We start from the raw sequence: 20,423 nt of genomic DNA, 5'->3' as shown, positions 1-20,423 counted from the left end.
GGGGGAGGGGGAGGAGGAGGAAGAAGAGGAGGAGGAAGAAAGGGGAAGGTCACCTGTTCAAAATTCAGCTGCTTGGCAACAGACCCATATTTATGACGGTCGCAGCGTCCCAGGGGGTCTCGTGATCCCCCTTTTGCGACCTTCTCTCAAGCGAAGTCAAGGGGGGAAGCCAGTTTCACTTAACAACTGGGTTACTAACTGAACTGCAGTGATTCACTTAACAACCGTGGCAAGAAAGGTCATAAAATGGGGCAAAACTCACTTAACAAATGCCTCCCTTAGCAACGGAAACTTTGGGCTCAATTGTCGTTGCAAGTCGAGGAGAAGCCCCAATGGGTCCTTCAGCTGGGGAATCCTTTTTGAGGATTGCATTCAGAAGAAACACTTTAGAATAGAATGACAGAGGTGGAAGGGACCTTGGAGGTCATCTAGTCCAACCCCCTGCTCAAGCAGGAAACTCTATACCATTTCGGACAAATGGCTGTCCAGTCTCTTCTTAAAAACTTCCAGTGTTGGAGCATTCACCACTTCTGGAGGCAGGTTGTTCCACTGGTTAATTGTTCTCACTGTCAGGAAGTTTCTCCTTAGTTCTAGGTTGCTTCTCTCCTTGGTTAGTTTCCATCCGTTGCTCCAGTTGCTCCCTCTTCTTTGTAGCAAAGCGTTAGATATTGGAATGCTACTATCAGGTCACCTTTAGTCCTTCTTTTCATTCAATTAATTAAGATTTTACTCTTAGCAGCCCCCTACATATCAATCTTGCCTCTGTCCATGATCAGAGTCCCCCTCGCTTTGTAACCTCCAGTTCTGATCAGAACGGATAAAGTCAGCTTTGGAGCCACCAAAGAATTAGGAAATCTCTCTAAGTATTGTTTAAGTGTCTCTTTATCTAATCCAATTGCTAAAAAAAGACAAGGCCAAGGGTCTCTTTGGTGAAATCCTCAACTGTTAGCCAACACCTCCCTAAAAAAAGGCATCTGACTTTAGCAATAGCCCCCCCTCCTTTGCAACCCAACTGAAGTGGAACCTCCAGAACTAATGGAGTAATTGTGGGGAAGGTCAACTAGTAATTTATTGCCAAAGTAATTTATTTTCTAGATTGTTTTTTTTTTCCTCTTCTTTTCTTCCCTCCCTTCCCTGCAGGCTCCTGTTTGGCTCTCTTGTTTTAAAGTCAGGATTTTCGTTCTTGCTCCCGGTTTGGATGCAAAGCTGTAATCAGCCTCTCCCCACCCCCAAAAAAAACAACAAACCACCCAGAAAAGTTGATTCCATTAAAAAAAAAAGCGATTGCAGCCAGAACTGCAAGTCAGAGCCAGAAAGACTCTCCTTTCTCCTGAATTTCCAAGAAAGAGAGAGACTTTATTTTATTTTTATTTTTTTGGGCCCATCTGGAATGCCAACCACAAAGTATTTGACTCCCAGGGAGAAAAGGAGAGGTTAATGTCTATGGAGGTTCTCCGTCATCCAGGTCCTGGTTGTCCGTCCCAAAGATGCTTTTTCCAAAGCCACTGGACTTTCTTGTTTTTTCTTTGAAGACGTTTCGCTTCTCATCCAAGAAGCTTCTTCAGTTCTGACTGGAGAGTAATAATAATAATAATAAAGTTGGAAGGGACCTTGGAGGTCATCTAGTCCAACCCCCTGCTCAGGCAGGAAACCCTATACCAGTGATGGCGAACCTTTTAGAGACCGAGTGCCCAAACTGCAACCCAAAACCCACTTATGTATTGTCGGGTGCCGGGTAGGTGTGGCCCATTGGGTGGGCGTGGCTGCAGTGATAACAGCAGACTGGGTGGGACTAAAAAGTTCAATCAATCAGTTCCAACTTTGCAAGATCTTTTTTTTTCCCTGCGAGAAGTTGAAATTGAGTAATTGAACCTTTTTTTTTTTTGCACATGGTGGCAGAGGCCTAAAGCGAAAAGGTTTTATAAAACCCAGCTGAAGGCCTAGGATGGTGCGCGTGCCCAAAGAGAGGGCCTCTGTGTGCCACCTGTGACACGTGTGCCATAGGTTCACCACCACGGCCCTATATCATTTCGGACAAATGGCTGTCCAGTCTCCTCTCCAAAGCCTCCAGTGATGGAGCACCCACAACTTCTGGAGGCAGGTTGTTCCACTGGTTAACTGTTCTCACTGTCAGGAAGTTTCTCCTTAGTTCTAGGTTGCTTCTCTCCTTGAAGAGTTTCCATCTGCTGCTTCTTGTCCTGCCTTCGGGCACTTTGGAGAATAGCTTGACTCCCTCTTCTTTGGGGCAGCCCCTGAGATATTGGAACACAGCTATCATATCCCCCCTCATCCTTTTCTTCATTAAACTAGACATCCCCAATTCCAGCAACCGTTCCTTATATGTTTTAGCCTCCAGTCCCCTAATCATCCTCTTTGTTGCTCTTCTCTGCACTCTGTAGTGGGGGAATGGAAGGAGTTATAACTATAGGAATACAGGAATATGAATCCTTCCATTCCCCCGCCATCCGGTCAGAGCTGGAGAAGCTTCTGGGATGAGAAGCGAAACGTCTTCGAAGAAAAATAAGAATATCCAGTGGCCTCCTAAAAAAAACACACCTTTGGCACAAAAAGGAGAGGTCGTTGCAGCTTCCAAGGAAGGAATCCCCACCCTGTAAATAAGAATTTCTTCCTGCCCCCCCCCCTTATTTTCAAAAAACTTAACAGCTCCCTGGCCCTGAGCAGATAGGTGGGGAGAAAGCTCAGATAAACAAAACACAACACAACATTTGTGCAGATTCCTCCCCGGGCCCAGCGAAAGGGTGATGCATCAGTCCTTGGAGTCGGATAAAGCTCAACCATGATTACATTGGCTTCCCCCTTATCTGGATGTCGGGGCCTGCGGGAATGGCCTTGGGAGGCAGGAGGGAGAGCCTGCAATGTATCCCAGAACGTCCTGTACGTGGGATCTCTCAGCCCCACAGAGGATGGGGGGGGGAGAGAGAGCACCCCGAGGCGCCTTTCGGAAAAGGATCCCCCCCTAGTTTTTCAGAGAGTTAATAAAAGAAAAAAGGAAAAGGAAAAGTGAGGAGAAAACGCAGGAAGTCTTGCGAGGAGCTGTCAGTGCAACTTTCCCACCCGGACAGAGGCGGAGCGCCTAGCTGTGCTCCTTGGCTGGACTGCTTGGGGAGGGGAGCGCCTGGTGAGCGGGCCTGGTCCCCGTTTTACAAGGTGCCGGAAGGGTTGAAGACCGGGATTGGTGCCTTCTGTGGTTTCCCTTCCCTCTTCCTTTCTCTTTCCTCTTTCTTCTTTCCTTCTTCCCTCTTGCCTTTCTTCTTCCCTTCCCTGTTCCTTTCCCCTTCTGCTTCCTTTCCTTTCCCCTCCTTCTTTCCCTTTCTCCTTCCTTTCCCTTTCTCCTTCCTTTCCTTTTCCCTTTCTCCTTCTTTTCCTTCCCTTTCCATTCCCTCCCTTTCCCTTTCCCCTTCCTTTTCTTCCTTCTTCCCTTCCCTCCTTTCCCCTTCTCCTTCATCTCCCTCTTCCTTTCACTTTCTTTTTCTTCTTCTCTTCCCTCCTTTCTCCTACTCTTCCCTCTTCCTTTCCCTTCCCTTCCTTCTTTCTTTCCCTTTCTCCTTCCTTCCCTTTCCATCTTCGTTTCCCCTTCTGCTTCCTTTCCCTCCTTTCCCTTTTTTCTTCCTTTCCCTTTCCTCTTCCTTTCCTGTTCTGTCATTTCCCCTTCTGCTTCCTTTCCCTTTCTCCTTCCTTTCCTTTCCCTTCCCCTCCCTCTTCCTTTCCCCTTCCCTTCCCTCTTCCTTTCCCATTCTCCTTCATCTCCGTCTTCCTTTCATTTTCTTTTTCTTCTTCCCTTCCCTTTCTCCTTCTCTTCCCTCTTCCTTTCCCCTTTCCCTTCCCCTCCTCTTTCCCTTTCCTTTCCCCTTTCTCCTTCTTTCCATTCTCTCCCTTTTCCTTTCCCTTTCCCCTTCCTTCTTTCTTCCCTTCTCCATCATCTCCCTCTTTTCTTTTCCCTTTCCACTTTCCTTCTCCCTTTCTCCTTCTCTTCCCTCTTCCTTTCCCCTTTCCCTTCCCTTCCCCTTGCCTTAGAAGATTTCCAGCCCAATGATTCTAGATTGTATGTTCTTTCCGAGAACTTAAGTAAGGTGGACTCTTGCGTACCTTTCTAGTTTTTCACGTCAAAGTTCATAATTTTCACACAGAGGTTCATCTACCACCTACCTTTCCAGCTTTGCATGTAGAGGTCCATTGTTTTCACCTTGAACTTCATGTGACGTGTCCCATTCTACTTTTTTTTCACACAGAACAATATGTCCACGTGGTTAGTAGAACGATCTGAAAAGTACGTTACTGAAGACGGAGGTAGAACAATGGTTATTTTGCTATTTTTTTTTCTACCATATAGTCATTTTGAGGATTACAAATTATATTTTTTAGTTGTTGGGAGATATTTTCCTACCGAAGAAGTCATGTTCCCTCTAGTGGAGAAATAAAGGTGGACATAATAGCTGCAGAAGACAGGCTTTCTGGACTGAAGGCTAAAACATATAAGGAACGGTTGCTGGAATTGGGTATGTCTAGTTTAATGAAGAGAAGGACGAGGGGGGACATGATAGCAGCCTTCCAGTATCTCAGTGGCTGCCCCAAAGAAGAGGGAGTCAAGCTATTCTCCAAAGCGCCTGAAGGCAGGACAAGAAGCAACAGATGGAAACTGATCAAGGAAAGAAGCAACCTGGAACTAAGGAGAAACTTCCTGACAGTTAGAACAATTAACCAGTGGAACAACCTGCCTCCAGAAGCAGTGAATGCTCCAACACTGGAAGTTTTTAAGAAGAGACTGGATGGCCATTTGTCTGAAATGGTATAGGGTTGGACTAGATGACCTCCAAGGTCCCTTCCAACATTATTATTATTATTATTATATTATTATTATTATTATTATTATTACTACAACTCTGGACAATTCCCTACTTTTGAGGCATATCTGACATTTAAAAGGTCTCCTATATTAAAAAAATGTAAAACTTTTTAAAACAAAAATTACACAAAATTAACATGAAAAAATACTTTAAAAACCCCATATCTATCTATCTATCTATCTATCTATCATCTATCTATCTATCTATCATCTATCTATCTATCTATCTATCTATCTATCTATCTATCTATCTATCTATCTATCTATCTGGTCTCTATCTAGTATCTATCTATCTATCTATCTATCTATCTATCTATCTATCATCTATCTATCTATCTATCTATCTATCTATCTATCTATCTATCTATCTATCTATCTGGTCTCTATCTAGTATCTATCTATCATCTATCTATCTATCTATCTATCTATCTATCATCTATCTATCTATCTATCTATCTATCTATCTATCTATCTATCTATTTGTCTGTCTATTAAAAGAGATTAAATTGGTGATTGTTATGCCGAGTCCTTTCACTCTAATGTAGTTGTAGACTTTATTTATCCATCTTGTGTTCAGTTGATAGTAAACACACAATAGCCAGCAGCAAGTGTACAAAATAATTTATTACAGCATTACATTGTTGACTTTTTACAGTAAGTTTTTCATTCAACTATTGATCCTAAGTAAATGACAAAGGAGATTGTCTTAATGACATCTTGGTAAAACTTCCCTTTTTTTTTAAATTTTGCATAGGACCTCAGTCATCTGAAATATTTACATTACTGGGGGGGGGGGATGAAAGCAAACTGGTTCCCCTGTTTGTTTGTTTTTAAACTATTTTTTTTTTATACAAGCCACAGTGAATTTCCTTTTACATTTTCAGGAACCGTTCTTTATCTCCTGAAAGGGGAAAAAAAACAAACATTTAAAACTGAATCAAAACGTTGATAGGTTATATGCAAAATGCCTGTAACGGTAACATATAAAAAATAAAAGGGAGGGGGAAAAAAGAGGCAATGCGATTTATAGTTGGACTAAGTTGTGCTTTAAAAAAATAACAACCTCTTAACGTTAATAGCTTTGCAGCATGTGATACCACAATATTTTTGCGACTGTGGGTTTCCGATTCATTTCTCGAGAATTTTAACGGAGCTTCCCGTTATTATGGTGGCCGCATTCTCCGTTGGAAGTGAAATGTTTTACAACTCTCTAAGTAAATTACAAGGGATCTTAATAATCACAATAATGGCAACTTAATGGCAGTAAGTGTTCAATGAATCACTGAAAGGAATCGTGAACCCAAATAATTTACCGTTTTAAAAAAACACATTCTCCAATTTTAAAAACCCAAATGCACCTTTCCAGTTAAATCAGAATTTCCATATAACACTAGGAAACTGACAAAACTATGCCCATATGCACATCATCAAGGATCCATGCTTTGAAAGAAGTGGAAAAGAATATTTGCAGCTGAGGGTTGAAATGAGGGGTCCTTGGTGTTCTCTGAGCTGGGTGGTTTTCTTGCAGACGTTTCATGACCCAACTAGGTAACGTCATCAGTGCTAGAAGGGGGCGTAGTTTGCTGTGTGCTTGTTACCTAGTTGGGCAATGTATCTCAAAGGTGCTTTTTCAAGAGGCCAATTTGGACTTCCTTGTTGTTTTTAAGACATTTTGCTTCTCATCCAAGCTTCTTGCAGGCAGTTGGTCATTTGCCTTCTTTTAGAGAGTCGTTGAGGCCACTTGGACCCTGAAGACACCTCTTCTCTGTGGAACACCTTGCAGAAGTTCTCAAACTCTGCTGACCTTTGGGAAAACCTTGAAGATCTAGCTGCTTTTCCAGACATGGAGGAAGAACCTCCCATCTATGTCAAAATTGGACAGCCCTCAACAGAGGGAGAGGGATATGACACCACCCATCTCCCACCTACAACAGAGTCCTTTCAGCAGTTCCAGGAAGGCTCCACACCCATTTGCACCACTCAGGTGACCCTGAGGACACAGGTAAACCTCCCGGTGGCCTCAAGGACCCTCTAAAACAGTGGTTCTCAACCTGTGGGTCGGGACCCCATTTGGGGTCGATCGACCATTTCATGGGGGTCGCCAAGCAAGGCTGTCCGCCATTTTTTCCCCCTTTTCCGGAGGGTGCCTTACCTCCCTTGAGCTGGGCCAGCTGGTGGTCGGCCTGCTCCGTCTCTGCCGCTTGCCAGCTACGCCTCGGCCGGCGCAGGGGGCGGAACCACGCATGTGCGGCGCTCCCGGGCAGGGAAAGTCCTCGACTTATGACCGGTTGGGTAGTCCTCGACTTACGACCAGTTTAGTCCTCGACTTACGACCGGTTGGGGTCGCGGCATTAAAAAGGTTGAGAACCACTGCTCTAAAAGGATGCAGATGACCAGCTGTCTGAAAGGAGCATAAATCCTTCCATTCCCCACCATCTGGTCAAAGCTGAAGAAGCTTCTCGGATGAGAAGCGAAACGTCTTCAAAGATAAAGAAAATCCAGTTGCCTCCTGAAAAAGCACCTTTGGTACCACCATGACCTGGATGACGTAGAACCTCCATAGACATTTAGTTGGGCAACGCAACATCCGCAAGAAAACAACCAAGCTCAGCGAGCACCAAGGAACCCACAAAAACCTAAAACCGATGAAAAACATGTGTGAGGATATATTTATCCTGGTTTGTTTAACGTTCACATGCAGGACTCTCCAGGGATGGGGACGAAGCCAAGATGGCGGCCGCTGCTTCTCCCCTTACGGACATCGTCCTTGTATTTCGTCCGACACGTTTTGAAAGAGGCGATCGTATTTATTGGTATAGGCCAGGGGTAGGCCACCTTGGCTCTTTTATGAGGCATGGACTTCCACTCCCAGAATTCCTGAGCCAGCCTGGCTCAGCTTGGAAACTTCTCCCTTTTCCCTCAGCATGGCTGGCTCAGGAATTCTGGGAGTTGAAGTCCACGAGCCATAAAAGAGCCAAGGTTGCCTACCCCTGGTGTAGGCAGTGGAATTTATCGGCCCAGGATTCAGAATAGAAAGATTTATAGCTGTACAAGTATAAACATGACCGGTATTAAACAAAAAAGGGTTGTATATGTCAACATTGGCAGCTCTTATTGAGGGAAAAAAAGGAGTTTACGGCACAACAGATTTGCCTCCAGTTTCCCGAGTTGGAGATCTGAACGGTTCCGATGCAATCCCGTCGAAAGATCACATCGAAAGATCCCTGGACTGTCAGGAGCGAATCCCGCCTTCCGTTCTCAAATCTCATTGGTTAGCCCTTCGTGATTGATGGCCATACGATTCACGGGGGCAAAGCAACTGTCCTCTTCAGCGGCGGAGGACATAAAGGCCGTCGCTAACGGGAACAGTTTGTGGCACGCTGTCCGATACGCCTCGCCCTGGCTGTGACAGTCTCCAAAGGTGCCATCACGCAAGAAATCCAAGACCGTTGTTAAAGTCTGCAGGTAACAACAACACAAGCAGATACGTCAAAAGCCGAATTGCTCGTCAGATTTCATGCAGGCAGTCCTCGACTTACAAGAGTTAATTTAGTGACCGTTTGAAGTTAGGACGGCATTGGAAAAAGTGACTTGGCAAAAGAAAAAAGCTAGAATTAGGTTGAAAACTTGAGGGTCTTTGGTCTACTAGAGAGAACTCCAAACTGTCAGCTAGTGGGCTAAAGGGAGATTTTGAGACAAAGAGAAATTTGATTACTAGATTTAAAATAGTTGGGAAATAGTAAAAAAAAAAAAGGGATTAGTCTGTCTAATACTGAGGATTTAGATTTATAAGGGAAATGTAAACTAATTATTAGGAAATAGGTTTGAATTATTGACTAGCCCAGATAATATAGATGATAGATTTGAACTAATAAGGGATATTCTATTATTAAGGTGGTGATGTATTAGGGTGAGAAATAGAAAATGTTTATGAAACAGAATAAGATTATATTTAAGTAACTAATATGGGTATTTTAGACATTAGAATTTTTATGAAGTGAGCTAAAGGAAATTTGGGCTACCTGAAATAAATACTATGCATATCAAAGGTTAAATTGGAATACTGTAATTAAAAATTAGGTAAAATTTAAGAACAGGATATGGATTGTTTTATCGAGATTTATTAAGATATGTATAAGCGAAAAAATGTATTTATAAATGCGACAATGAAGTTTTCACTTGAGTTTGGTACAATTGGAAGTTTACTAGCTTAAATATGAATTAGCAAATGTTAAGGGAAACAGAGAAGAAATATTTGATGATGTAATTTGAGATACCTACTAAAGATTTGGTTATTGAAATATTGCTTAACCCAAACACCGCATTGCCTTCCAAACACTCAAATGTAAAACTGGAAAACTAATAAACTATTTTTTTTTTTAAAAGTGACTTATGACCGTGTTTCACACTTACGACCGTTGAGGCATCCCCACAGTCCCCTGACCAAAATTCAGACACTTGTCAACTGACTCCTATTTATGACGGGCGCAGGGTCCCCCGATCAGGTGATCTCCCTTTGCGAAGTTCTGACGAGGAAAGTCAGTGGGGAAACAAGATTCGCTTAACAAACCTTGTTGTGCTGACTTGACAACTGCAGTGATTCACTTAACAATTGTGGCAAATGGGGCAAAACTCACTTAACAAATGTCTTGCTTAGCGACGGAAATGTTGGGCTCGATTGCGGTCGTAAACCGACCACCTGCAGAGGAGATGACTGGGCTGAGCCCGAGGGAGGGGTCAAAGGCGTCATCAGTCAGGAGTCCCTGCACGCCTGCAAGCAATCTCAGTCCAGCCCACCTTGAATGCCTTACTTATTTCCCGCTAATTTCCCTTGACCGTTAGTAGCTCAGATGGTTGTAGAGCGTTGAAGCTTGCAATAAATCTCTATGCCCATTTGAGCTGCCTGAATCTCCTGATTTCTTTGGTGCTCAACATTTATTTTTCACATTTAAAATCATTCTGGACTCGGAAGCTCCTGTTGTGATTCCTCGCCAGCCAATGGATCCGGCAGCTGAGTCTGGGGAATCAGAGGAGGTGGAGGGGCCTGGAGGGACATCAGAGTCAGAGGAAGGCTCTGAGAAGCTCCAAGACTTACAGTCGGACGAGGAGCCTGGCCCCTCTACTCGCGCACAGGCTGAGACACAGCTATGCTGGGAGTCTGAGTTGGACAGTGATGAAGAACAGCTGGGACAAATCCCGGAGGCACGAATGCTCAGGCAAGAGAAGCGAGTAGGACAGAGGAATGCAATGGAGCGGCTCCAAAGGCAAAGGAGAAGGCATTAGGAAGCCACGCCTTGGCTGAATAATAAAAGGGAGGGTGTGGGAGGTACTGGTGGCCAAAGGCAAGCGTTTGTGTTGAGGATCGAGTTTCTGTGGACTGTGTTTGTTTGCTTTGGACATTTGCTCAGGTCTGTGAATAATAAAAGGGGATGGTTTTTTTTTCCTGTGGTTCCAGACTGCTTGTTGGAAGAGGGGTTTCTCCTTGGGAGCATAACAAGGACTCACGTAGGCTGGGACAGAACAGCTCCACCCTGGCACCTGATAGGCCAGTGGTGGCGAACCTATGGCACGTGTGCCAGAGATGGCACTCAGAGCCCTCTCTGTTGGCACGCACGCCACCGCCGCCAGCAGCAGGTCCATCAGGCCACCACCGCCGCCCGGAGCAGGAGCCCCGCCTAGCACAAAGGAGGCGAAGCGGCCAACTAGCAAACTCGAATAGAGGTGATAGAGCAGAGGTCCCCAACCATTGTCCATTGGTGGACTGGAAGGGAGGGGGAAGCATTTTACATGCGTGCATGCGCGCATGGGGCCACAACCATGCACACACTACAAATGGGGCGCGGCTAGTGCCTACGTGATACTCACTAGCCCTGCCCCGTTCTTGCGTGGTGCAGCCCCTTGTATCTGCATCCCGTGGCGCCGTGATGGCCGTTTTTGCGCCTTGCAGCACGGTGCGCCCCCGGTTTTTGCGTGTCAGAGGCAGCAGAGGTGTCTTCCTGCCCCTCCCCTTTGAGGGCACCACAATACTGATGCGGCCCTGGCACTTTGCGATAAATAAGTGGGTTTTGGGTTGCGGTTTGGGCACTCGGTCTCTAAAAGGTTCGCCATCATTGTGATAGGCCATTCCTTCAAGTAATAACGAAATATGTATTTAAAAGATGTGCTATTTGGGGAAAAAGTGTTATTTTTACCTTCACGTTTCTGTCTCTCGTCATTTCGTCGAGCCTGGTAGCAATGGCGATTGCTTTCTCTTGCCTTGAATTATCCAGGAAATACATCATTTTGGCACCTGCAAGAGGTGGGGAAAAAAAAGCAGCTTATTAAAAGCAAAGGATGTTAGTTTTATCTAAAGAAAAACCCAGGTTTTTAGCTGCTGCAGCCCATTATACTTCATATTAATCCGTTTGAAACAATTACGCAGAGAAATATCTTAAGATTAAAAAAAAAAGGAAGACATTCAATCTATTATGCATTAGGAGAATATATTTATTTATTTGCCGGATGCTATTATCCCTGTTCTGAGATACGAACATCAGAGATGTTTATTACGTGGAAAAAGATCTTCCTGCTGATGGTATTATTGACCAAACACCGAGACAACGAAATTAAAAGGCAGTCACAACAACACAATACAGAAACATATTTTTCCTTCTTTCTCTCTCTGAATGAGAAGACAAAGTTAAGCCTGCGTATTCATCAGAAGTCATGCAGATTAAATCAAAAGATAACCTGGTTTCTTTATAGCTCAATCTTTGCTTGTGACCCTATGCTTTATAATACAAGTTGTCCTGACTTACGATTTGTTTAGTGACGGTTCAAAGTTACAACGGCACTGAAAAAGAGGGACTTATGACCGTTTTTTCACTCTTACGACTGTCCTCACGATCACGTGATCAAAATCCAAATGCTCGGCAACTGGCATGTACTTATGACAGTTGCAGTGTCCCAGGGGAGGGTCACGTGATCCTTTTTGTGACCTTCTGACGAGCAAAGTCAACGGGGGAAGCCAGATTCACTCAACAACTGGCTTACTGACTTAACAATGGCAGTGATTCACTTAACACACGCGGCAGGAAAAGTGGTAAAATGGGGCAAAATTCATTTAACAAATGTCTCCTTTAGTAAAGGTCGGGCTCCGTTGTAAGACGAGGACTGCTGCACGAGAAAACGGTAATGAATTTGCAAAATTTTGCCTTACGAATTGAGCATGTCAGATTGTGTTAGTTCCTGTTCTGTTGCACACAGTTTATTCCTGCAGTGAAATGAAGGTTTATCAGCGTATCAGGGTTTAAACACGCCAGCCCCTACGCACCTGAGAGCAGATGCTGTATAGAGGTAGAGTTACGTTTGAGAAATTCTTCGTTAAAACTTTCCAAGTCTTTGCTAGTAAAAATCTTCTCCATTTCTTGGGTGAGAACTTTGTTCACGATATCTGGCAAGTTACTGTGGTTTGACACTAAGAATATAAAGAAGACGTGTTACGACCTCGAGTCAGGATGCAAAACAAAGATATTTGCTGTTGGTTTTATTTTTTTATTTTTTTAAGCAAACTCAGCAAGCGGCTGGTTTTATTCCGTACTTACCGCACTTGGAAAATTTAATCAGACATTCGTGGAGCCAGGGGTGGCTGTCATCAATAGCAAAAGCTCTTTTAACAGACTGCAACATTAGCAGAAACTTTCCTGGATTGAAAAAAATATATATGCAGTTTTATTATTTAAATAAGGTCCCATGGGAAAAGGCTTATATATATATATATACTGCTCACAAAAATAAAGGGAACGCAAACCCCTTCAGTTCCATGGTAAAATGTTCCCTTTATTTTTGTGAGCAGTATGTGTGTGTGTGTGTGTGTGTGTGTATAAATATAAAAATAAAAACAAATATAAGAAATGGAGGAGGCCTGCTTGTTGAACTGGACTATATAAATTACATAAAGAATCCTTTAAACAATTGTATTGTCTGTCTGCCTATCTCTATCATATCTATCTATCTATCTATCTATCTATCTATCTATCTATCTATCTATCTATCTATCTATCATTTATCTATCTATCTATACATCCATCCACTCACCCATCCACCTATCCTTTTTTATCTATCTATCTATCTATCTATCTATCTATCTATCTATCTATCTATCTATCTATCTATCTATCTATCTATCTATCTATCTATCTATCTATCTATCTATCTGTCTATCTGTCTATCTTTCTGTCATCTGCCTGTCTCTCTTTATCTCTATTTCTATCATATCTGTCTGTCTGTCTGTCCGTCTGTCCGTCCATCAATATCTATGTCTGTTTTTCTGGTCTATCTATGTCATTTGTATGTCTCTCTTTATCTCTATTTCTATCTATATCTATATCTATATCTATATCTATATCTATATCTATATCTATATCTATCTATCTATCTATCTATCTATCTATCTATCTATCTATCTATCTATCTATCTATCTATCTATCTATTTATCTATCTATCTATCTATCTATCTATCATCTTTGAAAATATTATTAACGGAGGCCTGCTTGTTGAACTGGACTATATAAATTAGATAGATTAGAGAAATACTGTACATTATACGGTAGCCAAGCATCTTTCTTCAAGATTAACACACTTAAGCAGGAGATGAAATATATCTGACTATTGCAGCCCTACCTAAAATAGATTTAATTAAACTAATCTAGAACTTCTCCCTGTGTTATGTACGGATAATTTTAGATGCTAAGCAAATTCAATACACGTTGATCAGAATGTAAAATTGGCAGAGGGTACAGTACATATGTAAGCCTTACAAAACCACTGGCATATTCGTGTATGTTACAACTGCACGGGTTTTACCTTTCCTGAAGTAGATTTCAAAGGCTAGTAGATGGGTATCTATGTTGTCTGCCACAAGACTCTTCAGAGGGATAAGGAACTTAATGGCCTCCTCCAGAGGATTTTCTACCTGTCTCCACAAAAGAGATCTGAGTAAGTTACAAGGGAGAGTGCATGAAAAAAACATCACGGAGTAAGCTTGTCATAACTTGGTGCCAGAGTCTTTGGTCTTTCCCCCTTTTTTTCGTAATATTTGAGTAGCGATGCTCCCACGGTAGAGAGAGATCAAAGAGGACAGACAGGTTGAGGTGCTCCATCGCTTCAGAAGACATCTTGACTGCTTGGTTCTAATCTACAGGAAGTCCTCGTCTTACAACAGTTCATTTAGTGACCGTTCAAAGTTACAACGGCACTGAAAAAAGCGACTAATGACCGTTTTTCATACTTACGACCGTTTTGGCATCCCCGTGGTCACGTGATCAAAATTCAGACGCTTGGCCACTGGCATGTACTTATGATTGTTGCAGCATCCCGGGATCACGTGATCCTCTTTTGCGATGTTCTGACAGGCACAGTCAATGGGGGAAGCTGGGATTCACTTAACAACCATGTAACTAACTTAACCACTGCAATGATTTGCTTAACAATGGCGGTTGTAAAATGAGGCAAAACTCACCTGAAAAACGTCTCACTTAGCAACGGACAGTCTGGGCTCAAATACCTGTAACTCTAGTAGCAAAGGTAGTCTTACTTGCCCCGGCTGTTGTCTAGCGACTAAAAGTAACAACCATCCTCCATATTGTAGGAATTGGTTCAGACACAATTTCTCCCAACTGGAAGAGTCCTTGCCACGGTTGTTAAATGAATCACTGCAGTTGTTGTAACACAGTTGTTAAGTGAAATGGGCTTCCCCCCATGGACTTTGCCTATCAAAAGGTCGCAAAAGGGGATCACGTGACCCCAGGACACTGCAACCGTCACTAGTACATGTCAGTTGCCAAGAATTTTGATCACGTGACCGTGAAGATGTCGGAACGGTTGTAAGTGTGAAAAACGGCCGTAAGTAAATTTTTTCTTTTTTAAGAAAATTTTATTGATTTTCTAGGTTTACATTTAAATAGTTGAAAAAGCAACGTGGCGGCTGAGTTGGTCAATAATTCAATGACATACAAATATCTTTAGTACAGATCTCAAATTATTACATTCAATATTTCCTCTATTTTCCCCCTGGTATTTACTGTCACATATTTAAACTAATACAATTCTTATTATATCGATGAAATAAAAATAACTTTCTTACATTGATCAATAATTTTTAGTTTGTACATATCCTGGTTGTTTTAACATTCAATCTTTTTAGACAATCAATGTCCTGGTTAGTTTCTCCCAATTTTTAGTTTCCCGTTAATATTTAGATTTAACGTTTAATATTTATAATTTCCAAGTTTTAAATAACCCCAATTCCCTTTATCACAATTCAACACAAGATCTAATGTTCAGGACACACGTCTTATCTATTTGAATTCTCACCATCTTACACCAACTAATTAACAATACAATATCACATTCTTATTTTCTGGTAATTTCCAAATATCTTAAATGTAGTAACCAAAATGTCTCTTATTTCAACATTTAATACTTCCTCTCTTTTTCTCTTAATATCTACTATCTCATATTTAAGCTAGTCATTTTTATTATTACCGCTAAGTAAAAAACATATTTATTACATTCATCAATAGGTTTTTGGCTTATATATATATATCTATCTATCTTAATTACCTTTACATTTAATCTTTATAAGCAAATCAATGTTCAACTTTAACTGTTAATATTTATACTTCCAAGTTTTAAATGACCAAAGTTTTCTTTATCTCAACTCATAACAATATCTGGTATTCAAAGTACAATTTTTTCAGTGCCGTTAACTTCAAGTGATCATTAAACAAACTGTTGTAAGTTGAGGATTGCCTATGATTAGTTTTTAGGAGTTAGATTGATTTTCTACTGCGTTACATCCAGGACAGGGGGTAGGCAACTTGGCTCTTTTATGACTCATGGACTTCAACTCCCAGAATTCCTGAGCCAGCCATGCTGAGGGGAAAGGGAGAAGTTTCCAAGCTGAGCCATGCTGGCTCAGGAATTCTGGGAGTTGAAGTCCACGAGTCATAAAAGAGCCATAGTTCCCCCATGTTGGCTCAGGAATTCTGGGAGTTGAAGTCCACGAGTCATAAAAGGGCCATAGTTCCCCCATGTTGGCTCAGGAATTCTGGGAGTTGAAGTCCACGAGTCATGAGGGGGGCATAGTTCCCCCATGCTGGCGCAGGAATTCTGGGAGTTGAAGTCCACGAGTCATAAAAGGGCCATAGTTCCCCCATGTTGGCTCAGGAATTCTGGGAGTTGAAGTCCACGAGTCATGAGGGGGGCATAGTTCCCCCATGCTGGCTCAGGAATTCTGGGAGTTGAAGTCCATCGGTCATGAGGGGGCCATAGTTCCCCCATGCTGGCTCAGGAATTCTGGGAGTTGAAGTCCACGAGTCATAAAGCGGCCTAGGCCTAGGCCAGAGGTAGGCAACCTTGGCTCTTTTATGACTTGTGGACTTCAACTCCCAGAATTCCTGAGCCCGCCACGCTGAGGGGAAAGGGAGAGGTTTCCAAGCTGAGCCATGCTGGCTCAGGAATTCTGGGAGTTGAAGTCCATGAGTCATAAAAGAGCCAAGGTTGCCTACCCCTGGTCCAGGAGGAACCACGCAAGGCCACGAATCCCAGCAACGAGGCAAAAGTCGGATTTACCCTTTCCAGTTTCTCAGGAACTAGTTCCTCCTTGGGGCCGCTGGTCTCTTCTTCTTCTTCGTCTCGTTTCTTCTTCTGACTCTTCTGCTGCCGCTCTCGTTCGGCGTGCTTCCTCTCCTCCTCCAACTTGGCTTTCTTCTGCGCCCGCCGTTGTTTGCTGAGCATCTTCTTCAGTTCTTTGGCAGAAAGATTTTCTGTAGGAAAAAAACAGAACATCTGTGATCTGCCCCAGCCTATGTGAGTCCTTGTTAAGCTCCCAAGGAGAAACCCCTCTTCCAAACAAGCAGGCTGGAACCGCAGGAAAAAACAATTCCCCTTTTATTATTCACAGATCTGAGTCAATGTCCAAAGCAAACAAACACAGTTCACAGAAACTCGATTCCTCAACCCGAACAGTCGCCTTCGGCCACCAGCACCTCCCACGCCTTCCCTTTTATGATTCAGCCAAGGCACGGCTTCCTAATGCCTTCTCCTTTGCCTTTGGAGCCGCCCCATTGCATTCCTCTGTCCTACTCGCTTCTCTTGCTGGTGCATTTGTGCATCCGGGATTTGTCCCAGCTGTTCTTCATCACTGTCCAACTCAGACTCCCAGCACAGCTGTGTCTCAACCTGCGCGTGAGTAGAGGGGCCAGGCTCCTCGTCCGACTACAAGCCTCAGAGCTCCTCAGAGCCTTCCTCTGACTCCGATGTCACTCCAGGCCCCTCCTCCTCCTCCGATTCCTCAGACTCAGCTGCCGGGTCCACTGGCTGGCTAGGAATCACAACAGTCTGTTTAGACACGGGCTGAATCCAAGGTCAGGAGATTTAACAAAAAAAAAAAAAAAAAAATCACAAAAGGCTACGAAAATACAAAATTAGCCCTTGCATTCATCAGCTTCTCCTCGATTTACGACCACAATCGAGCCCTCAATTTACGTTGCTAAGCAAGACGCTTCTTCGGTGAGTTTGGGCCCATTTGAGGACATTTCTTGCCCCCGCGGGTTACGTGAATCAATTGCAGTTGTTCAGTTGTTGAATGAAGCCGGCATTCCCTGTTGACTTTGATTGTCAAGACGGTCACAAAAGAGGACCCCGGGACGCTATGCGACCGTCGTAAGTACAAGTCGTTTGTCAAGCGTCTGGATTTGGATTGTGGGACCGCGGGGACGCTGCATAGCTCGTAAGTGTGAAAAATGGTCATTAGTTACTTCTTTTTTCTAGCGCCGTTGTAATTTTGAACGGTCACTAAATGAACGATTGTAAATCAAGGGCTACCTGTACTCTAATTACTGATAAAGGAGAATATTTGTAGCTCAGGGCTGAAATGAGGGGTCCTCGGTGCTCTCTGAGCTTGGTTGTTTTCTTGCAGATGTTTCTTTACCCAAACTAGGTAACATCATCAGTGCTAGAAGGGAGAGGAGTTTGCGGAGAGGAGGAGGAGGAGGAGGAGGAGGATGACTGTGGGGTCTTTGGTGCTCTCTGATCTTGCTTGTTTTCTTGCAGACGTTCCATTACCAAACTAGGTAACATCATCAGTGCTAGAAGCCTCCTCCTCCTCCTCCTCCTCCTCCAGGACTGTAGGATCTTTGGTGCTCTCCAAGCTTGCTTGTTTTCTTGCAGACATTTCATTACCAAACTAGGTAACATTCATCAGTGCTGGAAGGGAGTGGGGTTTGTGGAGGAGGAGGAGGACGGGGAGGAGGAGGAGGAGGGGGAGGAGGACTGTGTGGTTTTTGGTGCTCTCTGAGCTTGGTTGTTATTTTGCAGGTTTCATTACCCAAACTAGGTAACATCGTTAGTGCACCTGATGTTACCTAGTTTGGCGCTGATGAAGTTAGCTACTTTGGGCAATGAAATGTCTGCAAAACCACCACCAAGCTCACTGAGCACTAAGGACTCCACAGCCCCCCCCCTCCTCCTCCTCCCCCATAAACCCCACTTCCTCCCAACACTGACGATGTGACCTAGTTTGGCTCACGAAACGTCTGCCAGAAAAACCCACCAAGCTCAGGTACCCCCAAGACTCTCTTTGCCCTCTGAAACACCAAAACTAAAAGCCCAACAACCTATTTCTGCATCAGGCTGAAAAAAAAAAGGCAAACACGACTCTGGATTTCTTACCGGGCAAATAAAACGACTTGTGGAATCGCCGTTGGGAAACCAATCCAAACCTCTGTGCGACGGAAGCTTAACGTACCTGAATTCACTTCCTGTTCTTTGCTCTCGCTGGCCAGGGGGTTGTCATGAAGCTTCAAGTAAATTTCGATGGCCGATCGGGCCGCCTTGAAGTAAAAAGCGTGTTTCCGTAGCACGTCTTCCAGCCTCAGGAGGTCGACGTAGGCACGCAAGGTCATCTTCCTCATACAGTATGTGTGGAAGTCGAACTGGTCGTCTGTAATCTCAAAGAAGTGCTGAAAGACAGAGCGGAGTACAGAATGACAGAGTTGGGAGGGAGCTCGGAGGTCTTCTAGTCCACCCCTCTGCTCGGGCAGGAGAACCTAGATCAGGGGCAGGCAACCTTGGCTCTTTTATGACTGGTGGACTTCAACTCCCACAAATTCCTGAGCCAGCCACGCTGAGGGGAAAGGGAGAGGTTTCCAAGCTGAGCCATGCTGGCTGAGGAATTCTGGGAGTTGAAGTCCACGAGTCAAAAAAGGGGCCATAGTTTCCCCCATGCTGGCTGAGGAATTCTGGGAGTTGAAGTCCACAAAAGTTGCCAAGCTTGAGGAGCCCTGATACAGGGCAGGAGTGGGGAACCTTGGTTCTTTTAGGACTCTTTTATGCCCTTTTCAATCCTGCCAATCCTTTGAAAGGCAGACTTGGTGTTTTTTTTCCCCCCCAAGAAACTTAAGTTCAAATCAGAAAAGTTTGCTTAGAAAGAAGCTGAACCTGTGATAATAAGTCTGATTCTTTCTCCTTTGGATTTGGTTCTGTTTTGCGGCAGGATCCTGCTAAATTCGGGATCCTTTCCTTACTGATGCTCTTCGGAGGGTGCGTGAATCCAGCCCACGTTGGTTAGGGGGAAGTGGGGATCGGGGGAGAAAAAAAAAAGAGAAATCCATCCGTTGATCGGCTTACCCTCTCCACTTCGTGGCACTGCTTCAGAGCTTCGCCGTATTTTCCTAATCTTTGAAAAGCGAGAGCGCATTCCGTCTGAAACCACATGCACTGCATTTCGTTGAGATTCTCCGTGGCCGAAGTCCCTTCCTGGGAAACAGGAAAAGTACTTTAGAAATAGTCTTAAATCTATTAAGAGGTCCTGTAAAAATACTTCCTTCCCCATGTGCTCCAATACTGTCGTTATCCTCATTATATTTACAACTTTCTTTCTTTCTTTCCCTTCTTTTCTCCTTCCTTCCATCTTCCTTCCTTTTCTTCCTCCCTCCCTCCATTTCTTCTTTCCCTTCCCTTCCTTCCTTCTTCTCTCCATTTCCTCTTTCCTTCTTCCATTCCTTCCTCCAATTCTTCCTCCCTCCCTTCCTATCACAGCAATCACTCCAATACATTATCCTCATTATATTTACTCCGTCTTTCTTTCTTTTTCTTTCTTTCCCTTTTCTTCCATCTTCCTTCCTTCCTTCCTTTTTCTTCCTCCCTTCCTCCATTTCTTTCCTTCTTCCATTCCTTCCTTCCTTCCATCTTCCTTCCTCCATTTCTTTCTTCCTCCCTCCCTCCCTTCCTATCACAGCAATCACTCCAATACATCATCCTCATTATATTTACAACTCCATCTTTCTTTCTTTCTTTCTTTCTTTCTTTCTTTCTTTCTTTCTTTCTCTTTCTTTCTCTTTCTTTCTTTCTTTCTTTCTTTCCCTTTCCTCCTTCCTTCCTCCCTCCTTCCATTTCTTCCTTCCTTCCATCTTCCTTCCTCCATTTCTTCCTCCCTCCCTCCCTTCCTATCACAGCAATCACTCCAATACATTATCCTCATTATATTTACAACTCCATCTTTCTTTCTTTCTTTCT

At 43.6% G+C, this 20,423-nt stretch overlaps 2 protein-coding genes across 2 annotated transcripts in view; both read right to left on the bottom strand.

The window, feature by feature from the left end:
- Positions 1 to 4,216, bottom strand: part of RGCC (regulator of cell cycle) — a 21,855-nt gene extending 17,639 nt beyond the window's left edge. The window contains exon 1 of the mRNA XM_015811055.1: positions 4,168 to 4,216. Coding sequence (XP_015666541.1) covers positions 4,168 to 4,216 — 49 coding nt within the window. The remainder of the gene's footprint in view (positions 1 to 4,167) is intronic.
- Positions 4,217 to 8,044: 3,828 nt separating this feature from the next.
- Positions 8,045 to 20,423, bottom strand: part of NAA16 (N(alpha)-acetyltransferase 16, NatA auxiliary subunit) — a 27,358-nt gene continuing 14,979 nt past the window's right edge. The window contains exons 12-19 of the mRNA XM_015811069.1: positions 19,536 to 19,664; positions 18,655 to 18,868; positions 16,479 to 16,672; positions 13,710 to 13,818; positions 12,448 to 12,546; positions 12,177 to 12,320; positions 11,056 to 11,153; positions 8,045 to 8,323 (exon numbers count right to left, since the gene is read on the bottom strand). Of these exons, the coding sequence (XP_015666555.1) occupies positions 8,123 to 8,323; positions 11,056 to 11,153; positions 12,177 to 12,320; positions 12,448 to 12,546; positions 13,710 to 13,818; positions 16,479 to 16,672; positions 18,655 to 18,868; positions 19,536 to 19,664 (1,188 nt within the window). The 3' untranslated portion in view covers positions 8,045 to 8,122. The remainder of the gene's footprint in view (positions 8,324 to 11,055; positions 11,154 to 12,176; positions 12,321 to 12,447; positions 12,547 to 13,709; positions 13,819 to 16,478; positions 16,673 to 18,654; positions 18,869 to 19,535; positions 19,665 to 20,423) is intronic.

This window comes from Protobothrops mucrosquamatus, unplaced genomic scaffold (assembly GCF_001527695.2).
Source record: "Protobothrops mucrosquamatus isolate PMUCROS unplaced genomic scaffold, P.Mucros_1.0 scaffold28, whole genome shotgun sequence".
In the NCBI taxonomy this organism is placed as follows: domain Eukaryota; kingdom Metazoa; phylum Chordata; class Lepidosauria; order Squamata; family Viperidae; genus Protobothrops; species Protobothrops mucrosquamatus.
Note: the sequence above shows the minus strand (reverse complement) of the source record. Positions and strands in the feature narration are given on the sequence as shown.